Genomic DNA, 18,515 nt, shown 5'->3' with positions numbered 1-18,515 from the left:
GGCAGCGCGGCAGCGGCGAGTGGTGCGGCTCCGGCTCCCGGCGGCAGCACCGGTGCCGGCGGCGGTGGCAGCGCGGCAGCGCCCGCAGTATGCGGTCGACCGAAGCGGCGCGGGTCCGAGCACCGGCGGCGACATGCCTGCCAACCAGGGCATCCTTGGCATGGGCGCGTCGCTGCTGTTCTCGATTCTTTCGGGTGCAGTGGGGTTTGTAGGCACGCTTGCGGCGCCGCTGCTGTCGCTTGTGACCGGAACGACGATGGGCGGCGGCGGCGGCGGAGCGCATGCCTTTGTGGCAGCGTTCGAGGCCGAATACGGCGACGTGCACCCGGCGTTCATGCTCACGCCGTTTACCGAGGCTGTGCACCGCGCAGCCCGCGAGGGCAAGGTCCTCGTTGTCTATCTGCACTCGGAGTTCCACGCCGAGACAGCGGCGTTCTGCGAGGGCACGCTGAGTGACCCGGCGCTGGTGCCCCGTATCGACGAGTCGTGTATCGCCTGGGCCGGCGACATTGCCCACCAGGAGGCACACCACGTCTCCACCGCTCTCCGGGCCAGCACCTATCCGTACCTCGCGCTGGTTGTCGCCTCGCCGCAGTCAAACAACATTGCCGTTCTCGCAGTGTTCGAGGGCAACACCCCGGCCGAGACCATTCTCGCCGGCCTGCAGGACGTGACCGGCCGCCTCGACGCTGAGCGCGCCGCCCGCGACCAAGAGGCTGCTGCTGCCGCCGCCACTCGCGAGGCTGACCGCCGCATCCGCGCTGAGCAGGACGCCGCCTACGAGGCCTCTCTTGCCGCTGACCTTTTTTCGTTCTTTATGCCCGGCGTGCCGAGGAGGCCGGGCGCCGGTGGGGGCGGCTGCTGCCGAGGCCGAGGCCGCCGCTGCCGCCGCCGCTGCTGCTGCCGAGGGGTGAGCTGCCGCTGCTGCTGCTGCTGCCGCCGCCGCTGCCGAGCGCGAGTGTTTTTTTTGAACTCGTACCCGATGAGCCTGATGCCGACGCCGACGGCGTTGTCACCATTCGGGTCCGGCTTCCCGACGGAGCTCAGAGCCAGCGGCGGTTTGTGGCGAGCCACAAGGTGCAGCATGTCTACGCTTGGATCGCCACCTGTGACCTCCCTGACGAGGTCATCACCTCGGGCTACGTGCTCGTTGCCAATTTTCCCCGCACCCTCTACACCGACCGCAGCGCGAGCCTCGCCGACGCCGGCCTCGTCGGCCACGTTTCCCTCTTTGTCGAGGCAACTCCATCGTAGCTCGAATCAAGCCAAACCACAAACTGCTGTCAGCCCCCCCCCCCCACAACCATGTCCCACGAAGGTGTGTCGGCCTTTGGCATGGCATTCGAGATGCTTCTTGCTGAACGTGAGCGGTCGGTAGAGGCTGCTGTCCGCCTTGAGTATGCGCCACTGGTGGAAGCTCTCCGGGCAGAGCTGGCTACGGCCGAAGAGCGATGCCGGGCAGCCGAGGCTCGTGCTCACCAGGCTGAGGCCACTGCTGCTGCTGCTAGGAAGCAGATGGCTGCTATGATGCGTATGGTCGGCGAGGTAGTTGGTCTTGCTGACGACTCGTTTGACGCTGCCAGCAGCTCTCGTAACGACCACGGCTCGACAGATGGTAGCGGTCGTCGTCACCGTTCTCATGATCGTGGCCACCAGCATCGCCGTGGTCACGGTCGTCGTCGGCAGTACATGTACGAGGAGAACGGGCATGAGTACGATGGCGATGACTTTGGGCCCTCGCCTGAGCTGGGCTATGATCCCTCTCCCGAGCTAGACTATGCCCTGGCCATGGAGGCTCGACGCGAGCTGCGCATGGCTGATGCCCGGGCGTACGCCGGCTCGCCGCAGACCGACATTCGGACTGTCGAGGCGCTTGACGAGGACATGGACCCACAGCCGCGGTTTGTGGTCGACGGCAGCGACTTGTCGTCCATCGATACCGATGACGCCCTCGGCTCGATGGACGACTCGCTCGATGTGCCTGCCGGCGGCGGCTTTGACTCGACCTCGGACGCTGGGACTGCCCGCCGCCGTGACGGCGGCTCGTCGTTTGAGGACGAGCCTGCCGAGCGCACTCCTGCAGTGTTGCGCGACGGCGAGACTCCCGAGCCGGCTGACATCCGCGCCACCCCTCGGCTAGCAGCCCTCCGCATGGACGAGTCCACCCGGGTCAAGCTCTCCACATCGGAGCAGTGCCTCCTTGCCGAGGTCTCGTCCGAGTCGGACGTGGACCACCCGCTCTGGCAGCACACCGACGACGACGATGATGATGATGACAACGACGAGACTGCGCCCATTGACATCACCGTCGACTCGAGCTCGGGTGCCCTCTTCACTCTCCCCGCCTCTTCTTCGGATCCGCATCTCACTGCTGCCGCCGCCACGACCGCTTCTGTCGCCCCCGCCGCTCCCGCCGCTCCCGCCGCTCCCGCTGCTCCCGCCGATCCCATCGAGCCTGTCCCTCCCGCCACCTCTGACGATCTCCTTTCCTCCCCCACCGCCACCTCTGCCACCGTCGTCGACTCGGTCGTCGCTGCCCTCATCGAGTCTGCCTCCACGCCCAAGCCCAAGCCCAACGCCCCAACCGCCACCATCTCTGACTCGTCCCGCGATGAGTCCAACTAAACATCTCTTCTCCTCACCCGTGTCCATGATGATCACAATCGCCCATGACAACAACCATCGCCGTCTGCAATTCCACCTGCCCCCCCCCCCCCCTCCCCCAACCCCCAATCAACGGTTGCCCGCGCGCGCCACCCGCCACCCCCCCCCCCCTCCACCCGCCACCACCAACACCCACCACCCCACCCCTCCCCCCACCCCTCCCCTCCCCCCACCCCCCACCACCCCTGCCACCACCACCATGTCTTTTGTCGAATACGACCAAGAGGTGGAAGCTGTCCACCGGGCGGCTGTCCGTGCTGCCCGGGCGAGCCCAGCACGGCAGTCAAGCCGGGCAAGTCAGTCGTCGAGCCGACGGGGAGGAAGGCGGGACAAGGTCATGAGAACGCCGTCAAGGGCATCACCAGGGAGAATGCCTGTGTATGGTACTCCGCTCTCTCCGAATCCACTCGTCGCTGCTCATCGTCGGTCAAGGGCCCAGTCTAGGGCGAATGATGGCTCGCCAGGCCCGGCGGCTGGGAGACCGGCCACGTCGTTGTCCAACTCGATGGTCAACACCTCGCGTCTCTCCTCGCTTACTTCGCCGCTCTTTGACTTTCCTGATCAAGATCTGGACCATTGGGCGTATCGTCCGCCTCCGCCGCCATCTCCGCTGCGCTCGCTCTCGGTGGCAGGCATGCGCTCGCCGGCCATGTCGCCTGTCGCCCGCGCTGCATCGGTCGTCGATCACGTCAAGGACCCCTTGTCGGGCCAGGGCGGGAGCTCACGGCTCGTCTCCAACATCGACGACGCCATCCTGGCCATTGAGGAGACCGAGGCCGTCTGGCACGGGACCGCCACCGACGAGCTCGTTGGTCCGCGCGCGCCCATCATCCACTTTTCCATGAACTACGACGACGACACCACCAAGTTTGTCTTCCTCACCGAGGTCGAGGACCCATCATCGCTCTCGCTCCATCCGTACTCGCTGCAGGTAGTGCCCAAGGACGAGCTTGCTACCGTGCTCTCGACGTCGGCCACGTCGGGAGCGCCTCCGTCGTCGGCCCTCACCGCTTCCGGTGCTCTCCCTCGTGCCAAGTCTGGCGCCGGCAAGGCGTACTACACACTCTCCACCAACGGCGTTACCAGGGTCTCTGCCGACGGCCACACCGAGTTTACACCCATGGCCTCGTTTGTCCGCGCTGCCACCCTTTTCAAGCACCTCTCGGCGCTCCCGGTCTTCCGCCACTTTCGATTCTGGAAGACCATCAAGGTCTGGCGCGCTTTCGTCCGCCGCCGCCGCTTTGCCGCCAACCGCAAGGCCCTCCTCGAGCGCATCTTTGTTCTCCACCCTATGTTTCAGGCCGCACTCTGTGACGTCCATGCCTTTATTGAGGGCACCGTTCTCCCCGCACGCCTTTTTGCCCTCGAGCTGCAGAACACGCTCACCATGGAAGAACTTGTCGACGCTACTGACGACGCGCTGGCAAAGGTCAAACGCCTCCTGGCCTCGGTCCTTGACGAGGTCAAGGCCCGCGTCCAGCGCCTCATCGAGGACATCCGTGATCCGGAGCGAATCAAGGTCTCGGCCTCGGCTGCATCCTCCGCCCGCCGCACCGTCTCACTTCGCCAGATCATGCTCCTCGAGAAGCAAAAGGCACTCGAGCGCGCCCGCAAGGCCGAAATGGTCAACGCCGAGCTCCGCGTTGTCGGCAAGCTCATTCGCCTCGTCGACTACCGCATCCTCGAGTCGTTCCACGAGCTCGCCCTTAAGGAGCTCTCACGCCTGCTCAACATGGCATGGCACGACAACGCCATGCTTCTTCGCGTCGTCCTTGACTTTGAGCCCAACTCACGCCTCTCGTTCACCCCAGACAGGGCCGCTGTCCTTGACCAGTTTGATGCTCTTGTCGGTCGTACGGTCAACACACTCATCGCCCTTCCGCGCGTGCCCTTTAACCAGGGCTTCCTCCAGTTCATCTCGCTCTCGGGCATGAAGCCGTCACAACTCTCGCGTGATGGCCCGCACCTCGCCGCCTTCCTCTCTTCCTCTGACGTGTACGGCCCCGGTGGCGATGCTTGCCTATCCTCGCTCCGTTCCGCCATTGTCCAGTCATTTGACGACGCTCAGGCCTACGCCGAGTTGTTCTCGGTGGTTGCGCCTGTCCACAGTTTTGGTGTCTCCTGGTCGGCGAGCGACTACGCCGCACCCTGGTTGGAGCCGGACGCCCTGCAGGCCCCGCTCGACCTCGCCGCTATCCGCGCAGACCTTACCAAGCTTACCAAGTGGGACGCTATGGTCTCGGCTCTCCACACCGCTTCGTCACGCGGCATGCTCCTCGTCGACTCCAAGAGCCTCCGCGAGAACCTCGCGCCCATCCCCATCGAGTGCAAGGCCGAGGTTCTCGACCTTCTCACCCGCATTGTCGCCGCTCGCATCGACACCCTCTCAACCCGCCTCGAGGCTAACATATACAAAGCCCGTGGCTCGCCGCACTCGCTCACCGAGTATGTGCGCTTTGCCCAGTTTCTTGCCACCGTACCCGACGAGAAGGAGGCGACCCGAATGCTGCTCGACTCGATTGACGCCGCCAAGGACCTGCTCCTCGAGCATGACGTCCTCCTCCCGTCCGACACCGCCTCGGACCACTCGATGGTCCATTCGCTCTTCTCGCAGTTTCTCTCTGTCGTGGCAGAGGCTGGGAACACAAAGTCAGAGCTCTTCTTCCAGTACGCCGGTGTGCTCAAGACTCACGTCGATGCGCTTGCTGCATCCATCTCCTCGGTTGCGCAGGCGCTCAAGGCGCCACATTTTGCCTCGCTCACCGCTACGCCGGCCACCCTTGTCGCTGAGCTCGACTCGCTCCGCGAGCAGCTCGCCTCCATCGGAGACCATGCGACCGAGTATGCCGAGTACCTCGACGCACTTGGCATGCCGCCGTCGCCAGTTCTTGAGCTTGGCGATCTCACCTCACAGCTCGACGCGCTCGCCGCCGTTTGGAAGCTCTCAGGCGACTGGGCCGCTCTCGAGCTCTCGTTTTCGTCGACACCGTTTGTCTCGCTCGCCGAGGCTTCGCTCGAGCAGCCGGTCCGCGAGCTCGAAGCCCGCATTGCCGAGGCGCAGGCGACACTTCCGCATCATCCGGTCCTCGCTGCCATCGCCTCCAAGGTGGCCAAACTGGCGTCTGCCATGCCGACCTTGCTCGAGCTCGCCAATCCGGCCATGCAGCCGCGCCACTGGATCCAGATTTTTGCTGCTCTCGGTGAGTCGTACGAGCACATGTCGTCGTCGTTCACTCTTCCGCAGCTCCTGTCCCTCGACGTCGTCGCTCACTCGGACCTTGTCTTCCAGGTCTCTGACATTGCCACCGGCGAGGCCGAGATCGATGCCGCACTCGAGAACGTCGCCTCCACCTGGGCCTCCACCCAGCTACCGACCGTCCCGTACTCGCCGGACGGCCGAACGGTCCGCAAGGGCATGTACCTTCTCGCTCCGCTTGGCGACCTGCTCGCCCTCCTCGAGGCCGACCAGCTCGAGCTTTCGCGCATGCTCTCGTCCAAGTACGTGTCAGGTATGCAGAGCCAGGTCGAAGCCATCCGCCTGCGCCTCCTCTCTCACTCGGCACTTCTCGCCGAGTGGGAGACGCTGCAGAGTCTGTGGCGGTTCATGGAGCCGCTCTTCTCGTCGTCGACCTCCATTTCCGAGGCTCTGCCCTCGGTCGCCGCAAAGTTCAAGCTTGTCGACCGTCGTTTCCGCATGACCATGCGCGCCGCCGCAAAGGCCAGCTCACTCCACGAGGCCTGCGCTGCGCCGGGCCTCACCCAGCACCTTGTCGACTCGCGCGCTTCGCTAGAGCTCGCCTTTCGCGGCCTTGCAGCCTGGCTCGATGCCCGCCGCGCAGACTTTCCGCGCTTCTACCTCCTCTCCAACACCCAGCTCGCACACTTGTACGCGCTCGCTGAGCGCCCGCGTGCCCTTGTCCGCTCTATCCCGCTCATGTCGGCCATTGTCGGCCCCGGCCTCTCGTTCCAGACCTCGTCGTCAGAGTCGGCTGCCGTCGAGCTCATCGCACTCGACTCGGGCATGGCCGAACGGCTCAAGTTTGGCCGCCCGCTGCAGACGTTTGGCCCGCCTCACACCTGGCTCGCCGACGCGCTTGAGGCCTCGTCCAAGGTCCTGGCTGCCCACGTCAAGTCGGCGCTGGCCAGCTTTGACAAGTTCCTTTGCCACGACTGGGTTTTCAAGGCTCCCTCGCAGGCCATCCTCCTCGTCGCCAACATCAAGTTTACCGAACAGGTCGAGACTGCGCTCGGCGCTGGGGTCATCGGGAGTGGCGGCGATGGCGGCGATTCTGGCGCCGCAGTGCAGGACTCGGCCGCCGAGACCGGCAAGCGAAACTCGTCGCTCCGTAGCGGGCCGGTCAAGCCGACCCTTGCCCGCCTCCTCCAAACCTACCGCCAGCAGCTGGTCACCTGGGCCGAGATTCGCTCCTCGCCCGCTCTCGCCCAGCACCACGCCATCACCATCGCCAACTACATGGTTGCCGACATGCACCGGCTCGAGCTCCTCCGCGCGCTCATCACCGACGACGTTGGCTCCATCCACGCTGTCCAGTGGACAACCCAACTGCGTGCCTACTGGGACCCGGCCCTGGCCATGCCGCTCATCCGCATTCAGGACGCAGAGCTGAGCTACGGCTACGAGTATCACGCTCTCGTTCGTTACCCGATGGCCAACTCGGCAGCGCTCGGCACGCTCGGTACGACTGCCCGCTGGTTCGCCTCTGGCTCGGCGCTGGGCCTTGCCGGGCCGGCGTCGTCCGGTAAGTCTGAGACGCTGCGCGAGCTCGCGCTTGTCGCCGGTCGCCGGCTCGTCGTCCTCGACGCTTCGCCGCTGAGCGCGGTCGAGCCTCCTGCCTCGGCCTCGCCGATGGTGGCCTTTGCGCCTGTTGCAGCATTCCTCCGCGGCGTCGCCGCCGGTGGCCTGTGGGGCGTGGTCAGGCATGCTTCGTCGCTGCCGCTACCGGCGCTCTCGCTCCTTTCAGCGGCCGCGGTGACGCTCTCGCGCTCGATTGCGCTTGGTGCCGAATCGCTGGCCACAGTCGGCGAGCCGCGATCATTCATGCTCCTTGGCCGGGAGCTCCGCATGATGCCGACTGCCGGTCTTGCGCTCACCTGCTCGCCGCCACTGGGCTCGAGTGCCACCGCGACCGGTGCCATGGTTGCGAACCTGCCAGCATGTCTTCGCTCCGCGTTTGAAATCTCGCACACCGCCGTTCCGGACATGCTCTTCCTTCTTGAGGCTGCGCTCTACTCGCAGGGCTTCCGTGGCGCCAAGTCGCTCGCCTCTTCACTCTTTGTCCTCAACAACCTCATGGAAGCCGAGGCGAACGCCGATGACCCAGCGAGCGTGGCCTCGTATGGACTCGGCTTTGTCCTCAAGGTCGTCGATCTAGCGGCTACCCTCCGGGCGCGGGTCCAGCTGACCAAGGAGTCGATTGTTGTTCTTGTCGCCATCACTACGGTGTTCAAGGCGAGTCTGAGTGACTCGGCCTTTTCGCGGGCTCTCAGCCTCACCGAGCAGGTCTTTGTCCGCAAGACCCACGCGCTGCCTCCGCCTGCGGCGCTTCGCCGATCGGTGGCGACCAAGCTCGCTGAGCAGCTCGGCGCTGACGACGCAGGGCGGGTCCGCAAGCACCCGTATGTCCTCCTCGCGCTCGAGCTCTTCCCACTGCTGGCACTCTCCAACGGCGTCATCTGTGCCGCCCGGCCTGACACCGAGCGCGTTGTTGACGGCTGCGCTGAGCTCCTTGCGGCCATGATGAACGACGGCGCCGATGCGTACCTCGCGATGATGACGTCCGAGGCGACGGCGGCAGCGGTCGACTCGCTGCCGTGGGCAACGGCAGCATCGCTGCTGTCGGCGTCTGACACGCCGCAGGCTCTGCTCGCCGCCATGCCCAAGGTTGCGCTCGGGCCGGCCAAGGTTCATCACGAACGCCATGACTTTGACACGCTCACACGCGCCCAGCTCGTCGGCCAATACGTCATTCCTCCTACTGGTGCGCCGTACTGGGTGCCTGGTCAGCTTGCAGTGGTCCTGGGTGCCCTGGCGACCAAGGCCGAGCTTGAGCCTGCCAAGCTGTTCTGGGTTGTCCTCCACAACGTGCCGCCAGCTGTGGCCGCCGACATTCTCGCGCCAGCCATGGTCCAGCTCAACCACAGAAGCATGACGGACGCGCCTGATTTGGACAGCTCGTTCAGTATGGGAGTGCCAGACTCGGCCGGAAACCAGTCGCAGCGGCCATCGCATGTGGCTTTGGCAACAGCAGCAGCGGCCCAGCCGTCACGAGTTGTGCTCCCGCAGCTGGTGTCTCCCGCGCGAATCACCTGGGGCAACGGCGAGTCGCTCTATCTCCCTGCCAACCTCCGGCTGATTGTGATTGTCAACGACCGACAGTTTACGCCGCACAAGCTGCTGGCAGCAGCGCCCGTTGTCCGTGTCGGCATCGGCGCCTCGGGAGGTGCTTGGCTCTGGCAGCAAGCCTTTGCAGATTGGGTCACTTCGCTGCACCTCAACCCCACGCGGGAGGAATACGTCCACGAGCTGGGCAACTTTGTCTCGGCGAGCCTTGCGGCCTATGCCGCGGCCATGCTCAAGATGGCTGATGCGGCCGGCGGGGCAGACTCGGCCCCAAGCTCTCCCACTCGGTCGTTTGCAGCGGCCGAAGGCAACGACAAGACGGCGCAGCTGCGGATCCAAACCCGGTACCTGACAATGCCGGTGAGCCAGCTGCCTGAGGGTGCGCTGCCGCTGCAGGTTGTTGCTGACGCAATCCTGCTTTGGCTCCGCACGCTCATCCTTCCGTCGACAAGTCCGGCAGCACTCGACGCGCTCTTTGGCTTTGCACTCTTCCGGGCAGTCTCCAGCCTCCTGCCCGCTGGTGCCACCGAGTTCATGGGCATCTGGCACCGTTCGCTCGTCTCACGGCTGGTTGGCAGCTTGCCAGCAGGCACCACTCTCGCCGATGCTTTTATGGGTAACGACGGGAGTGTCTGTACGCCACCGGAAGAGCAAGTGCTTGATCCCCTGTGTGAGAGCTCGCCGACGCCGTCGTACTGGGACGCGCCGTTGATGTGCGCGTTTGAGTGGAGTGCACTGGCGCTTGACCACTCGTCCTCGATTGTCCTACGTGGTCCACAAGCGTCGTCCAAGGGCTGGCTTCTTGAGCAGTACGTGCTGCGGCGAGACGACGCTCAGCTCATCCGGGTGAGCCTGACCGAGCCGCAGTGGTCGGAGCGGCTGCTGGGCGTGCTGGAGACGCACTTGATGCAGTACACTTCGAGCATGATGGGTACGGCGCCTGGGACTCGACTGCTGGTTGTCGTTGACGGTGTGCCGAGCGCGGGCTTTAGCGGCTCGGCATACCTTGAAGCCGAGGCCATTCGCGTCTTGCGCCTGGTTACCAAGCTCGCCGCCAATGGCACGACTTCCGCGCAGCCGCTTCTCGGCTCGGGCAAGGCACCAGGCGCTGCCTTTCCACATGGTGAGCTGCTCGAGACGGCGTCATACATTCCGGGCACGATGCTTGGTGACGACCGGCGGGTCTCGCAGGCGACATCAACAGCTGTCCGGGCGGCGTGGGAAGACGGACATAGGCTGACGCTTTGTGGAGTCCAGTTTGCGGTTGTGGTGGACGAGTGCGGCTCGGCAGCGTCGCGCGAGTGGGCGCTTGTCCTCGAGCGGCTCTATGGTAGCATGGCTGTCGTTTCGACGCTGAGTAGCCCTGCGGCGATCGAGGGGATTCTTGAGGTTCGTGCCGCTGCTGCGCTGGCGAGGCTCTCGCACGATGATGACGACAAAGACGCAAGCGACGAGCCGCGCGAGATGGACCCCGAGTACGCCGAGATTGCCACGAAGCTTGCGCGTGTGACGGCCGAGCTGCGGCTGTTTGCCGCGACCAAGTTGGCGTCATCTGCGTGGCCGAGTCAGTTTGCAGCCTCGCTGGGCGCGGCCGTCGCAGTCATGGAGAGCCTTGGTGAGCTGGAGACCGGGCTTGTTACTCCGGAGCTGGCAACGCTTTGGTGGGCCGAAGCGATGCGGCTGGTGTATGTGGCGCCTCTGGGTGAGACCTCAGTCCTTGGTGCCGCGCTCAACCTTCGGCTGAAGGCGCTGATGGATGACGAGGGCCTTGCGGTCGAGCTCCCAGAGGTGTCGGACGACGACGGCGGCCTTGTTTTCCGTGCACACTCGGTGAGTGGCAAGGTCAAGATGGTGACGACCAAGGCGTTTGCGATGTCGGTGCCAACGGTGCGCGAGCCGCGGCTGGCACAGCTTGCACTTCCGTGGCTTGTTTTCGCCTCGCGCGAAGAAGAGCGCATCGGGGCACCCATGGTGGCGTCGGGCCGAACGGCTTCGAGCTCGCTAACCCGCGCGCAGGCGGTACTGGGGACAATGACTCCAGCCGAGCACCAAGCCATGGATGTGAGACGCAGTCTACTTGAGGGCGAACTCTCGGGCTCGGCGATGCACCCCGGGGACCTCGCGCAGCTGGGCCTGGCGCTGTTTGGCCCGCGGAGCTCTGGCGCTCTGGTTGTCCTCCGCGGGCCGCAATCGAGTGGGCTCGCGCTCTCGCGGGCTGTGGCAGGCATGCACAAGTCGAAGCTGATCGAGATCTCGGGCGCAGAGCTTGGGGATCTGGAGCAGCGGCTGAAGCTCTGCTACATTGCGAGTGGCATTGAGGGCAATCGGGTTACGGTGTATGTGCCTGCTGCGGTGCTTGAGCGTGTACTCGCGCCGCGCGCGGATGAGGAATCGATGGCACTTTGCGTGCTCTCGCTGCTGCTTTCACCATCCAGTAGTGGTGCGCTGGTTACGCCGTTTTCCCAAGCCGAGTTTCGCCAGCTGGTGGGCACGCGGCGGAGCAGCGGGCGGGCGTCGGCTGACGCGCTCAGCAACAGCCGCGAGGCCAACGAGCCTTTGGCCTTTGGCGTCCTCGTCGCGCAGTTCAATGCAAGTGTCCGGCAGCACTTGCGGGTTGTTGTGGAAGGGACAGAGCAGATGGCAGTGGAGATGCTGGCGCGGCCGCGGAGCTCGTGCACCGGCTCGGTGTGGCGCGAGGCGTTTGTGGCTGCTGGGCGGGCCGGAGTGGTGCGGCGCGTGGTTAGTCTCGGCGAGGTTCGCGACAACGAGACGTATGCGCTGAATGTGGTGAAGGACCTCACGGCGCAGTTGCCGCTGCCGGCAAGCAGCGTGAGTGGCGTGGCGAGTGTGGCCCTGGACGTCTGCCGGCGGCTCGAATCTGGGTCTGTGGTTGTGAGCGTGGCGCGGCTGATCCGACTCGCGCTCACGCTCTACTGCGACGCCAAGACGTACACTGGGCTGACGGCGTCGAGGGCTCAGAGTGCGCTCAATACGCTGCAAGCGGCGGGTGAGCGTCTGCAAGAGATCCGCAACGACGTGGCACGGTTTGAACCTCAGGTCCAGGCGCAGCTTGAAGAGGCTGAGGAGCTCACCGGGCTCATTGTCGAGACCGAGACGCGGCTTGCCGGAGCGCGGGGCGAGATGACTGAGGCCGAGGGCACGCTCATGACGGCGCGGCAGTCCCGCGACGCACAAGAGGCATACATGGCGGCGAAGCTGGGCGAGGTCATGCCTGTGCTTGACAAGTATCGCGACCGGCTGCGCCTTGCGCGGGCGGAAGACGTGAGCGATCTCGCCAGTGTGCACAAGCCGTTTGATGGGCTGGTCTTTACTATGGAGGCTATCACCATGCTCACGGGCGTGGAGAGTCCCAATTGGAAGGACGTGATGGAGCTCCTTGGCGAGGCAAACGCGCCGGCGTTCCTGGAGTGGGCGCGGACGTACGAGCCCGCGAGCATGACTGACAACATGCGGAGTGCGCTGAAGCGGATGCTAGCCCACGATGGCGTGGTGCTGAGCGAAGTGGCTGCGGCGTCACCACCACTGGGTGGTGACCTTTGCGGATGGGTCCAAGCCGTTCACGAGGTGGCCATCACACATGCCAAGCTGCGGGTTCAGCAGGCGACGATCGACGAGCTCGATCGGACAATCAAGGACGCACAAGATGCTCTGGATGACGCGCAGGAGAAGGCTAAGCATCTCGGCGGGCGGCTGCAGCGACTCAAGTCGCAGAAGGCCAAGCTGTCGAAGAGCTCGCTACAAGCCTCTGTGAGCTCGTCGATGGAAGAGCTACAGCTGATGACGTCGTCTATGGCGTCCGTGGCGCCAATGGCGGAGGCGCTGTCTGCAGTCCAGGTCGAGATGTCGGCGCGGGAGGCGACGCTACTTGGCGATGCGGTGGTCTCCGCGGCACAGGCGGTGTTTGGGCGGGCAGGTGAAGCTGCTGCTCTGGAGTCGGTGGTATCGACGACGCTTCTAGTCTCGTCTTCGCTCGAGGAGCGACTGGGAAGCATGCCTGCGCCCTTGGCAGAGAAGACGCTGCCGCGGCCGCTGGTGTACTGCGAGGCTCGCGGTTCGCGCGGGAGCGGGTTTGGAGGCGAAGACGAGATCGCGGCACTGCCACCATCTGCGCTCTTGCAGCGACTGCCTGTTGCCGAGACGGCGTTTGTGCGGTCGTGTGGAGCAAGTGGGCGGTGGCTGCTCGGGGCGCTCCGTGAGACGGTGTACTCTGCGGTGACGCCAGTGCTTGTGGATCCTGACAACTTGGGCGTGCCTGCGCTGCGAGAGCTTGAGGGCGACCATGATCTCCGCGAGGTGCATGTCTCGTCGCCGTATGTGGACCACGTTGTGACCGAAGCGATGGTGTCTGGCCGGGCGCTGCTGGTCCATGGCTTTGGACGATCGCTGGAGACTGGGCTCACGCCGCTGCTCCGCGCGGTGCTGGCCGGGGTCGGGTACCTCGAGACGAGCGTGGTGGGATCAAAGGTGGGTGAGGGCGGCGAGTCTGGCGATGACAGCGGGATGTCGTCGGACGACGAGGCCGCGGACCCACGGAGTGCCTCGGAAGTGTTCCAGGACATGATGCGTGCGCACGCGCGTGCGCGGTCTTCAGAGCTTGTCGGTGGTGACTCGAGCGATGAGGTGCAGTTGGTCGAGCGGGTGACGGTGCGTATGACAGTGACGAGTGCTGACGGCGATGCGGAAAACCGCGCGGTCCGGCGCGGCTTCCGGCTCTTCCTCGTCTCTCGTGAGCGCGAGATAGAGGTGCCCGACGTGCTCGCCGGGTCGGTACATGTGGTCACCTTTGCCGCGCCGCCAAGCGTGGGCGAAGCGCACGCGGTGGCGATGGTGACACAGCAGATCAAGCCGGCACTGGCAAAGCAGGTGAGCGACATAGCGACGCGACTGGCGTCCGAGTCGCACCTGGTGAGCTCGCTGTATAGCGATGCAGTCGAGATGCTGTTGACGGAGAAGTTTGTGAGCAAGCAGACGACGCTTGTGGATGACAACGAGGCGCTCTCGGGCCTTGCTCTGTCGATGGAGACGTTTGCGTCTGCGACGGCAACGGTGCTAAAGCTCGAGGTGCGGCTGCGGCGGCTGGTGGCGCTGGCGCGCGAGTCTGTGGCGGCAGAGGTTGCGGCGGTGGCTGGACTGTGGCGTGGCGCGTCGCGGCTGCAGCCTGCTGTTGTTGGGCTTGAGAGGCTGAGTAGTGCTGTGACCAGCGCGGCAAGTGCGATAGTGGCCAGCAACGGCGAGACGCCGGTGGCGCAACTGCCGAAGATGGTGTTTGACGCTTTGATGCAGTCACTGCCGGAGGATGCTGGGCTATCGCTGGCATTCTTCGCGGCAGCGGAGGCAAGCGACCAGACCGATGCCGAGAAGCTGAGTGCGACCGAGTGGCGGGTGCTGGTCGACGGCGCACAGGCGCTTGAAGATGTCAAGGTCGAGGCGGCGGTGCTGTCTACCGGCAGTGGTGTACCGAGCAAGCCGCGCGAGTCTTGGCTCACTGCTGAGCTCTGGAACATGCTCGGAAAGCTTGAGGCTGATGTGGGCGCGTTTGACGGACTGCTTCGCTCTGTCGTCCGCGACATTGAGGTGTGGTACACGTTTATTCACTCGTCGGCGCCGCTTTCGGCCTCAACCTCGACGCCGTCGATTGTGGAGCGGCTCTCGCCTCTGCGGCGGTGCGTGCTGGTCCGGTTGGTGCGACCGGATGTGCTGGAGACTGCTATGCGGCAAGTGGTGAAGAGCGCGCTCGGCGTGCACTTTAGCTCACTGGGCATTGTCAGTGTCGACGAGGTTGGCAAGCGAGAGGCGCTGGTGACGGTGCTTGTGCGCGAGGCCGGGCGGCAGGTGGAAACGTGGGTGGCGCGCTGGTGGCGCGAGACCGTGCTTGAGCGCGAGGGCGCCAACAAGGCACGGCTGGTGTTTGTTGCGAGCGGGAGCGAAGCCGACATTGACGTCAACGAGATGCGCGACGAGCTCGAGCGTGGATCGTGGCTGGTTGTGTTTGCGGCGAGCGAGGCTTGTGGTCGGGTGCTGCAGTGTGCGGCGCAAGTTGTGGGCGGTCCATCTGGCGGGCGGCGGGTGGGCTGGCTGCGCAAGAAGGCGCCATACGGACGGATTGTTGTGGTTGCCGACGATGCCAGCGAGGTGCCTGGCGAGATTGTGCGCGTGGCCGACGTTGTCCGTGTAGACTGGCCGCGGCAGCTGAAGCGAGCACTACTTGTGCAGTATGCGACGTACTCGCGGCTTGTGGCGAGCGTCGGAGGGAGTCTCCCGCGAGTGCTTCGGCGAGTGCTGTTTGGGCTTGCTCTTGCTGTGGCCCATGTGTGCGTCCGGCGCGGCATGGGCGCGCCTCACGGGTTTGTGGACGCTGTCGAGTTGAGCGAGGGCCGAGTGGCTGCGGTGGTGGCCTGGCTCCGCGAGCGGCTGGCGAGCCTTCCGCATCACGAAGCCGAGGACGAGCAAGCCGGGGCGTTTGTGCCTTTTAGTGAGCTGCGGAGCATGGTGAGCGCGGTGATGGTGAGCACGGTGCACGGGGTGGACAGCGCGGTGCTCGAGCTTGTGATGGAGGCATGCCTGGGCGAGTTTCTCTTCGACGAGAAGCACGCGCTCTCTGCCTCGAACCACAACATGCACCCGCCGCCGTTTGGCTCGCTGGCGTACCACGTGTTGTACATCCGGCGTGCGTTCCCGGAAGTGGTGCCGCTTGACGTGCTCGGCCTTCGGAACAAGCTTGCGGTGCGGCTGGCGGAGCTTCGGCTGCCGGTGGTTGTGCGCGAGCGGATAGCGCCGGTGGTGGACGAGCACCGCGGATGGCGCGTTGCTTGCGTGGGGCGGCACCTGTGCACTATCAACGAGCTCACCACACTGGTTCAGCGTGTACAGAGCGCAGTACCTGTAGAGCTCCCGCCTCGGGGCTCGTTCTCGCAGCCGATGTTCGACCACGTTCTCGAGACCGAGGCTGCAGCGCTGGGCGCTGTCCTCAATGCCATGCATGTCGGGTTGGGCAGACTGCTGGACGTTGTGCGCGGACGGCGGGAGCTCGACGCAGCGTTGTACTCACAGTGGCTGAGCTTGATGGACGGGCGAGTGCCCGACGGATGGGCGAGTGGTGCGGACGGGCTGCCGCTCTGGCGGTGGCTGGACCAGATGCGGCGCAAGGTGGCGCAGATGAGCAACTGGCGACAGCACGGGCTCCCTGTAGTCGTCAACTTGGGACTGCTCCATGCGCCGAAGAAGCTTCTTGCGCGGCTGCTTGTGGTCGCGACGCGCACGTCTGGTTCCGACGCGCCGCTGCATGCGTTTGGATTTGACTTTGTGGTCCAGCGGGCGGGAGTGATTCCGCGGGAGCACCCGCCTGTGGGAGTGTACGTGGGCAACCTTGTTCTTGAGAACGCGGCGTGGGACGGCGGGCAGAAGGTGCTTGTAGAGCCGTCCGGGCACGCGGTCGGCAATAGCATGCCAGTGGTGTGGGTCCGGCCTGTGGATGTGGGCCAGCTATCCAGGGATCGGTTGGTGTACGCGGCGCCGCTGTACTGTGGCGACACGAGCCGGGTCATCATCGACATGGCGCTTCCAATTTCGGGCGACGAGAGCTTCTGGCGGATGCGCGGGGTGTGCCTCCGGACTGAGTAAAGTAGTTTACATCGATGCGATGAGATCTTCGAGTGCGGCTGTGCGCTTGACGAGCGATGTGTGGAGTAGGGCAGTGGCGGAGGCGTACGCAGTCGCAAAGGCGGAGAGCTCGCCGCGCGTCGGGTTTGGGTGGAGAGGCGGCGGATGGGCGGCGACAGCGCGAAGGGCGTCGTGGGCAGCGGCGGCGTCGGCGCGGGCGGCATTCCGCTCGGCAAGGGCGGCGTCGCGCTCAGCAGCTAGGGCGTCGCGCTCGGCAGTGAGCGCAGCGACGGTGGCGGCGGTGGCCGTAGAGGCTGCGAGCGACTCGAGACGAGTGCGGAGGTCGGCGATGACGGTGGCAGACGAAGCGGCCGAGTCGGCAAGGCGGGTGCGGAGGTCGGAGACCTGAACAGCGGCGGCGGCAGCAGCCGCCTTGTGGGTCTCGATCTCGCGGGAAGCGGCGAGGAGGCGGGCACGGAGCTCGTCGTTCTCGTCGAGCAGCCGCTCCTGGATGCTGGTAGCCGGTGCGGGAAGTTGCGGCGGCGGTGGCGCAGAAAGAGGCGTGGCTTGGGGTCTGGCCGCGGCAGGATGCTGTGGGCGGGCATCGAGGAGTGCACGCAGCTGCGCGGCGGTGGCATCTGCGGCCGCGTTGCGCGCCGCGATGACACGGGCGTAGAGGGGGAGGAGAGCAGAGCGCGGCGGAGCAGAGGCAATGAACGGGTGGTCAAGGAGAGACGCGGCGGACGGTCGATGGGCCGGGTTTAGGATGAGGGCAGTGGCGAGAAAGTCGACAAAGTCGGCGGAGAACCCGTCTGGGTTTGCGAGCGTGGGCGGCGGAAGATGGGGGATGAGGAAGAGGGCGCGCATGGGGTTGGTTGAGGCGTGTGGTGGCGCGCCGTCGGCGAGCTCGATGGCGGTGATGGCGGCGGCCCAGATGTCGACGGGTGCGGCGTACGGCTCCTCGGTGATAAGCTCGGGAGCCATCCAGTAGGGAGTACCGGTAAAGGTGGCGCGGGTGGGGAGGTCTGGGCTGAGTGTGGCGGCAACGCCAAAGTCGGCCAGCTTGATGGAGCCGTCTGCAGCGAGAAGGATGTTGTCGGCCTTGACATCGCGATGGATGCAGCCAGCCCGATGTAGGTGGTCGAGGGCCGAGAGGAGCTGGACCATGATGGCGGCGATGACCGGCTCGGTGAAGAGCTCCCGGTGGCAGCCACGGAAGAGGTCGAGCGCAGCAGCGAGCGAGCCGCCGGGACAGAGATCCATGACCAGCCAGAGCGACGAGTCCCTTGGATTGAGATGTGCGGCGTGGTAAGCAAGGAGCGAGGAGTGCGGCTCGAGCGAGTGCAACAGCTCCAATTCGTTGGTGAGCGAGACGAGGGCATCGGGCGAGTTGAGCGGCACAATTTTGACTGCCACCATATCCGCCTTGTCCTCGGCCTCGCCCTCGCCGACCTCCAGCGAGGACTCTGTGTGGCTCTTGCCCATGGTTGGCAGGGACGGGGAAGAGGGGCTTGCAGCATAGACGGCGCCTGTGGCACCCTCGCCAACTTTTCGGCCGATGGTGTAGAGGGTGGCGGGGGGGGTGGAGGAGATGTGGCGGCTGAGGTGGGGCGGGAGGTTGTCCATGGGGGTGATGGGGGATGGAGGAGATGGAGGGGGGTGAGGCGTGGGGTGGGCGGGTCAGCTGGGTTGGTCGGTGACCGGTGACCGGTGACCGGACGGGTGACTGGTGACCGGTGGCTTGTGGCGGGCGGCCGGCCGGCGGGTGGCGGGCGGGTGACCGGTGACTAGTGGCGGGTGGCCGGCTGGTGGCGGGCGGGCGGGGGTGAGGGGGGGCCAAGTGCTGGGACAGACACTTGACCCAAACCGT

The 18,515-nt window shown here is 65.4% G+C and overlaps 3 protein-coding genes across 3 annotated transcripts in view; all 3 read left to right on the top strand.

Annotated features, from left to right (window-relative positions):
- AMSG_05541 (FAS-associated factor 1) overlaps positions 1–1,254 on the top strand; it is a gene marked incomplete at both ends in the record, with an annotated part of 1,519 nt that extends 265 nt beyond the window's left edge. Inside the window, 2 exons of the mRNA XM_013902181.1 lie at positions 6–826; positions 988–1,254. Coding sequence (XP_013757635.1) covers positions 6–826; positions 988–1,254 — 1,088 coding nt within the window. The remainder of the gene's footprint in view (positions 1–5; positions 827–987) is intronic.
- A 51-nt stretch (positions 1,255–1,305) lies between these two features.
- AMSG_05540 (uncharacterized protein) lies at positions 1,306–2,641 on the top strand (the record flags this gene model as incomplete). Its single annotated transcript, XM_013902180.1, has 3 exons — positions 1,306–1,591; positions 1,620–1,645; positions 1,687–2,641. 3 exons carry the CDS (start codon positions 1,306–1,308, stop codon positions 2,623–2,625), a joined length of 1,251 nt encoding a protein of 416 aa, XP_013757634.1. The 3' UTR covers positions 2,626–2,641.
- Positions 2,642–2,863: 222 nt separating this feature from the next.
- AMSG_05539 (uncharacterized protein) lies at positions 2,864–16,686 on the top strand (the record flags this gene model as incomplete). The annotated part of the gene is made up of 2 exons (XM_013902179.1): positions 2,864–2,918; positions 3,129–16,686. The coding sequence occupies 2 exons, from the start codon at positions 2,864–2,866 to the stop codon at positions 16,664–16,666; spliced, it is 13,593 nt and encodes a 4,530-aa protein (XP_013757633.1). The 3' UTR covers positions 16,667–16,686.
- Between the last annotated feature and the right edge of the window lie 1,829 nt (positions 16,687–18,515).

Source organism: Thecamonas trahens, assembly GCF_000142905.1.
Source record: "Thecamonas trahens ATCC 50062 unplaced genomic scaffold supercont1.24, whole genome shotgun sequence".
Lineage (NCBI taxonomy): Eukaryota > Apusomonadida > Apusomonadidae > Thecamonas > Thecamonas trahens.
This window is presented reverse-complemented; position numbering and strand designations above follow the sequence as displayed.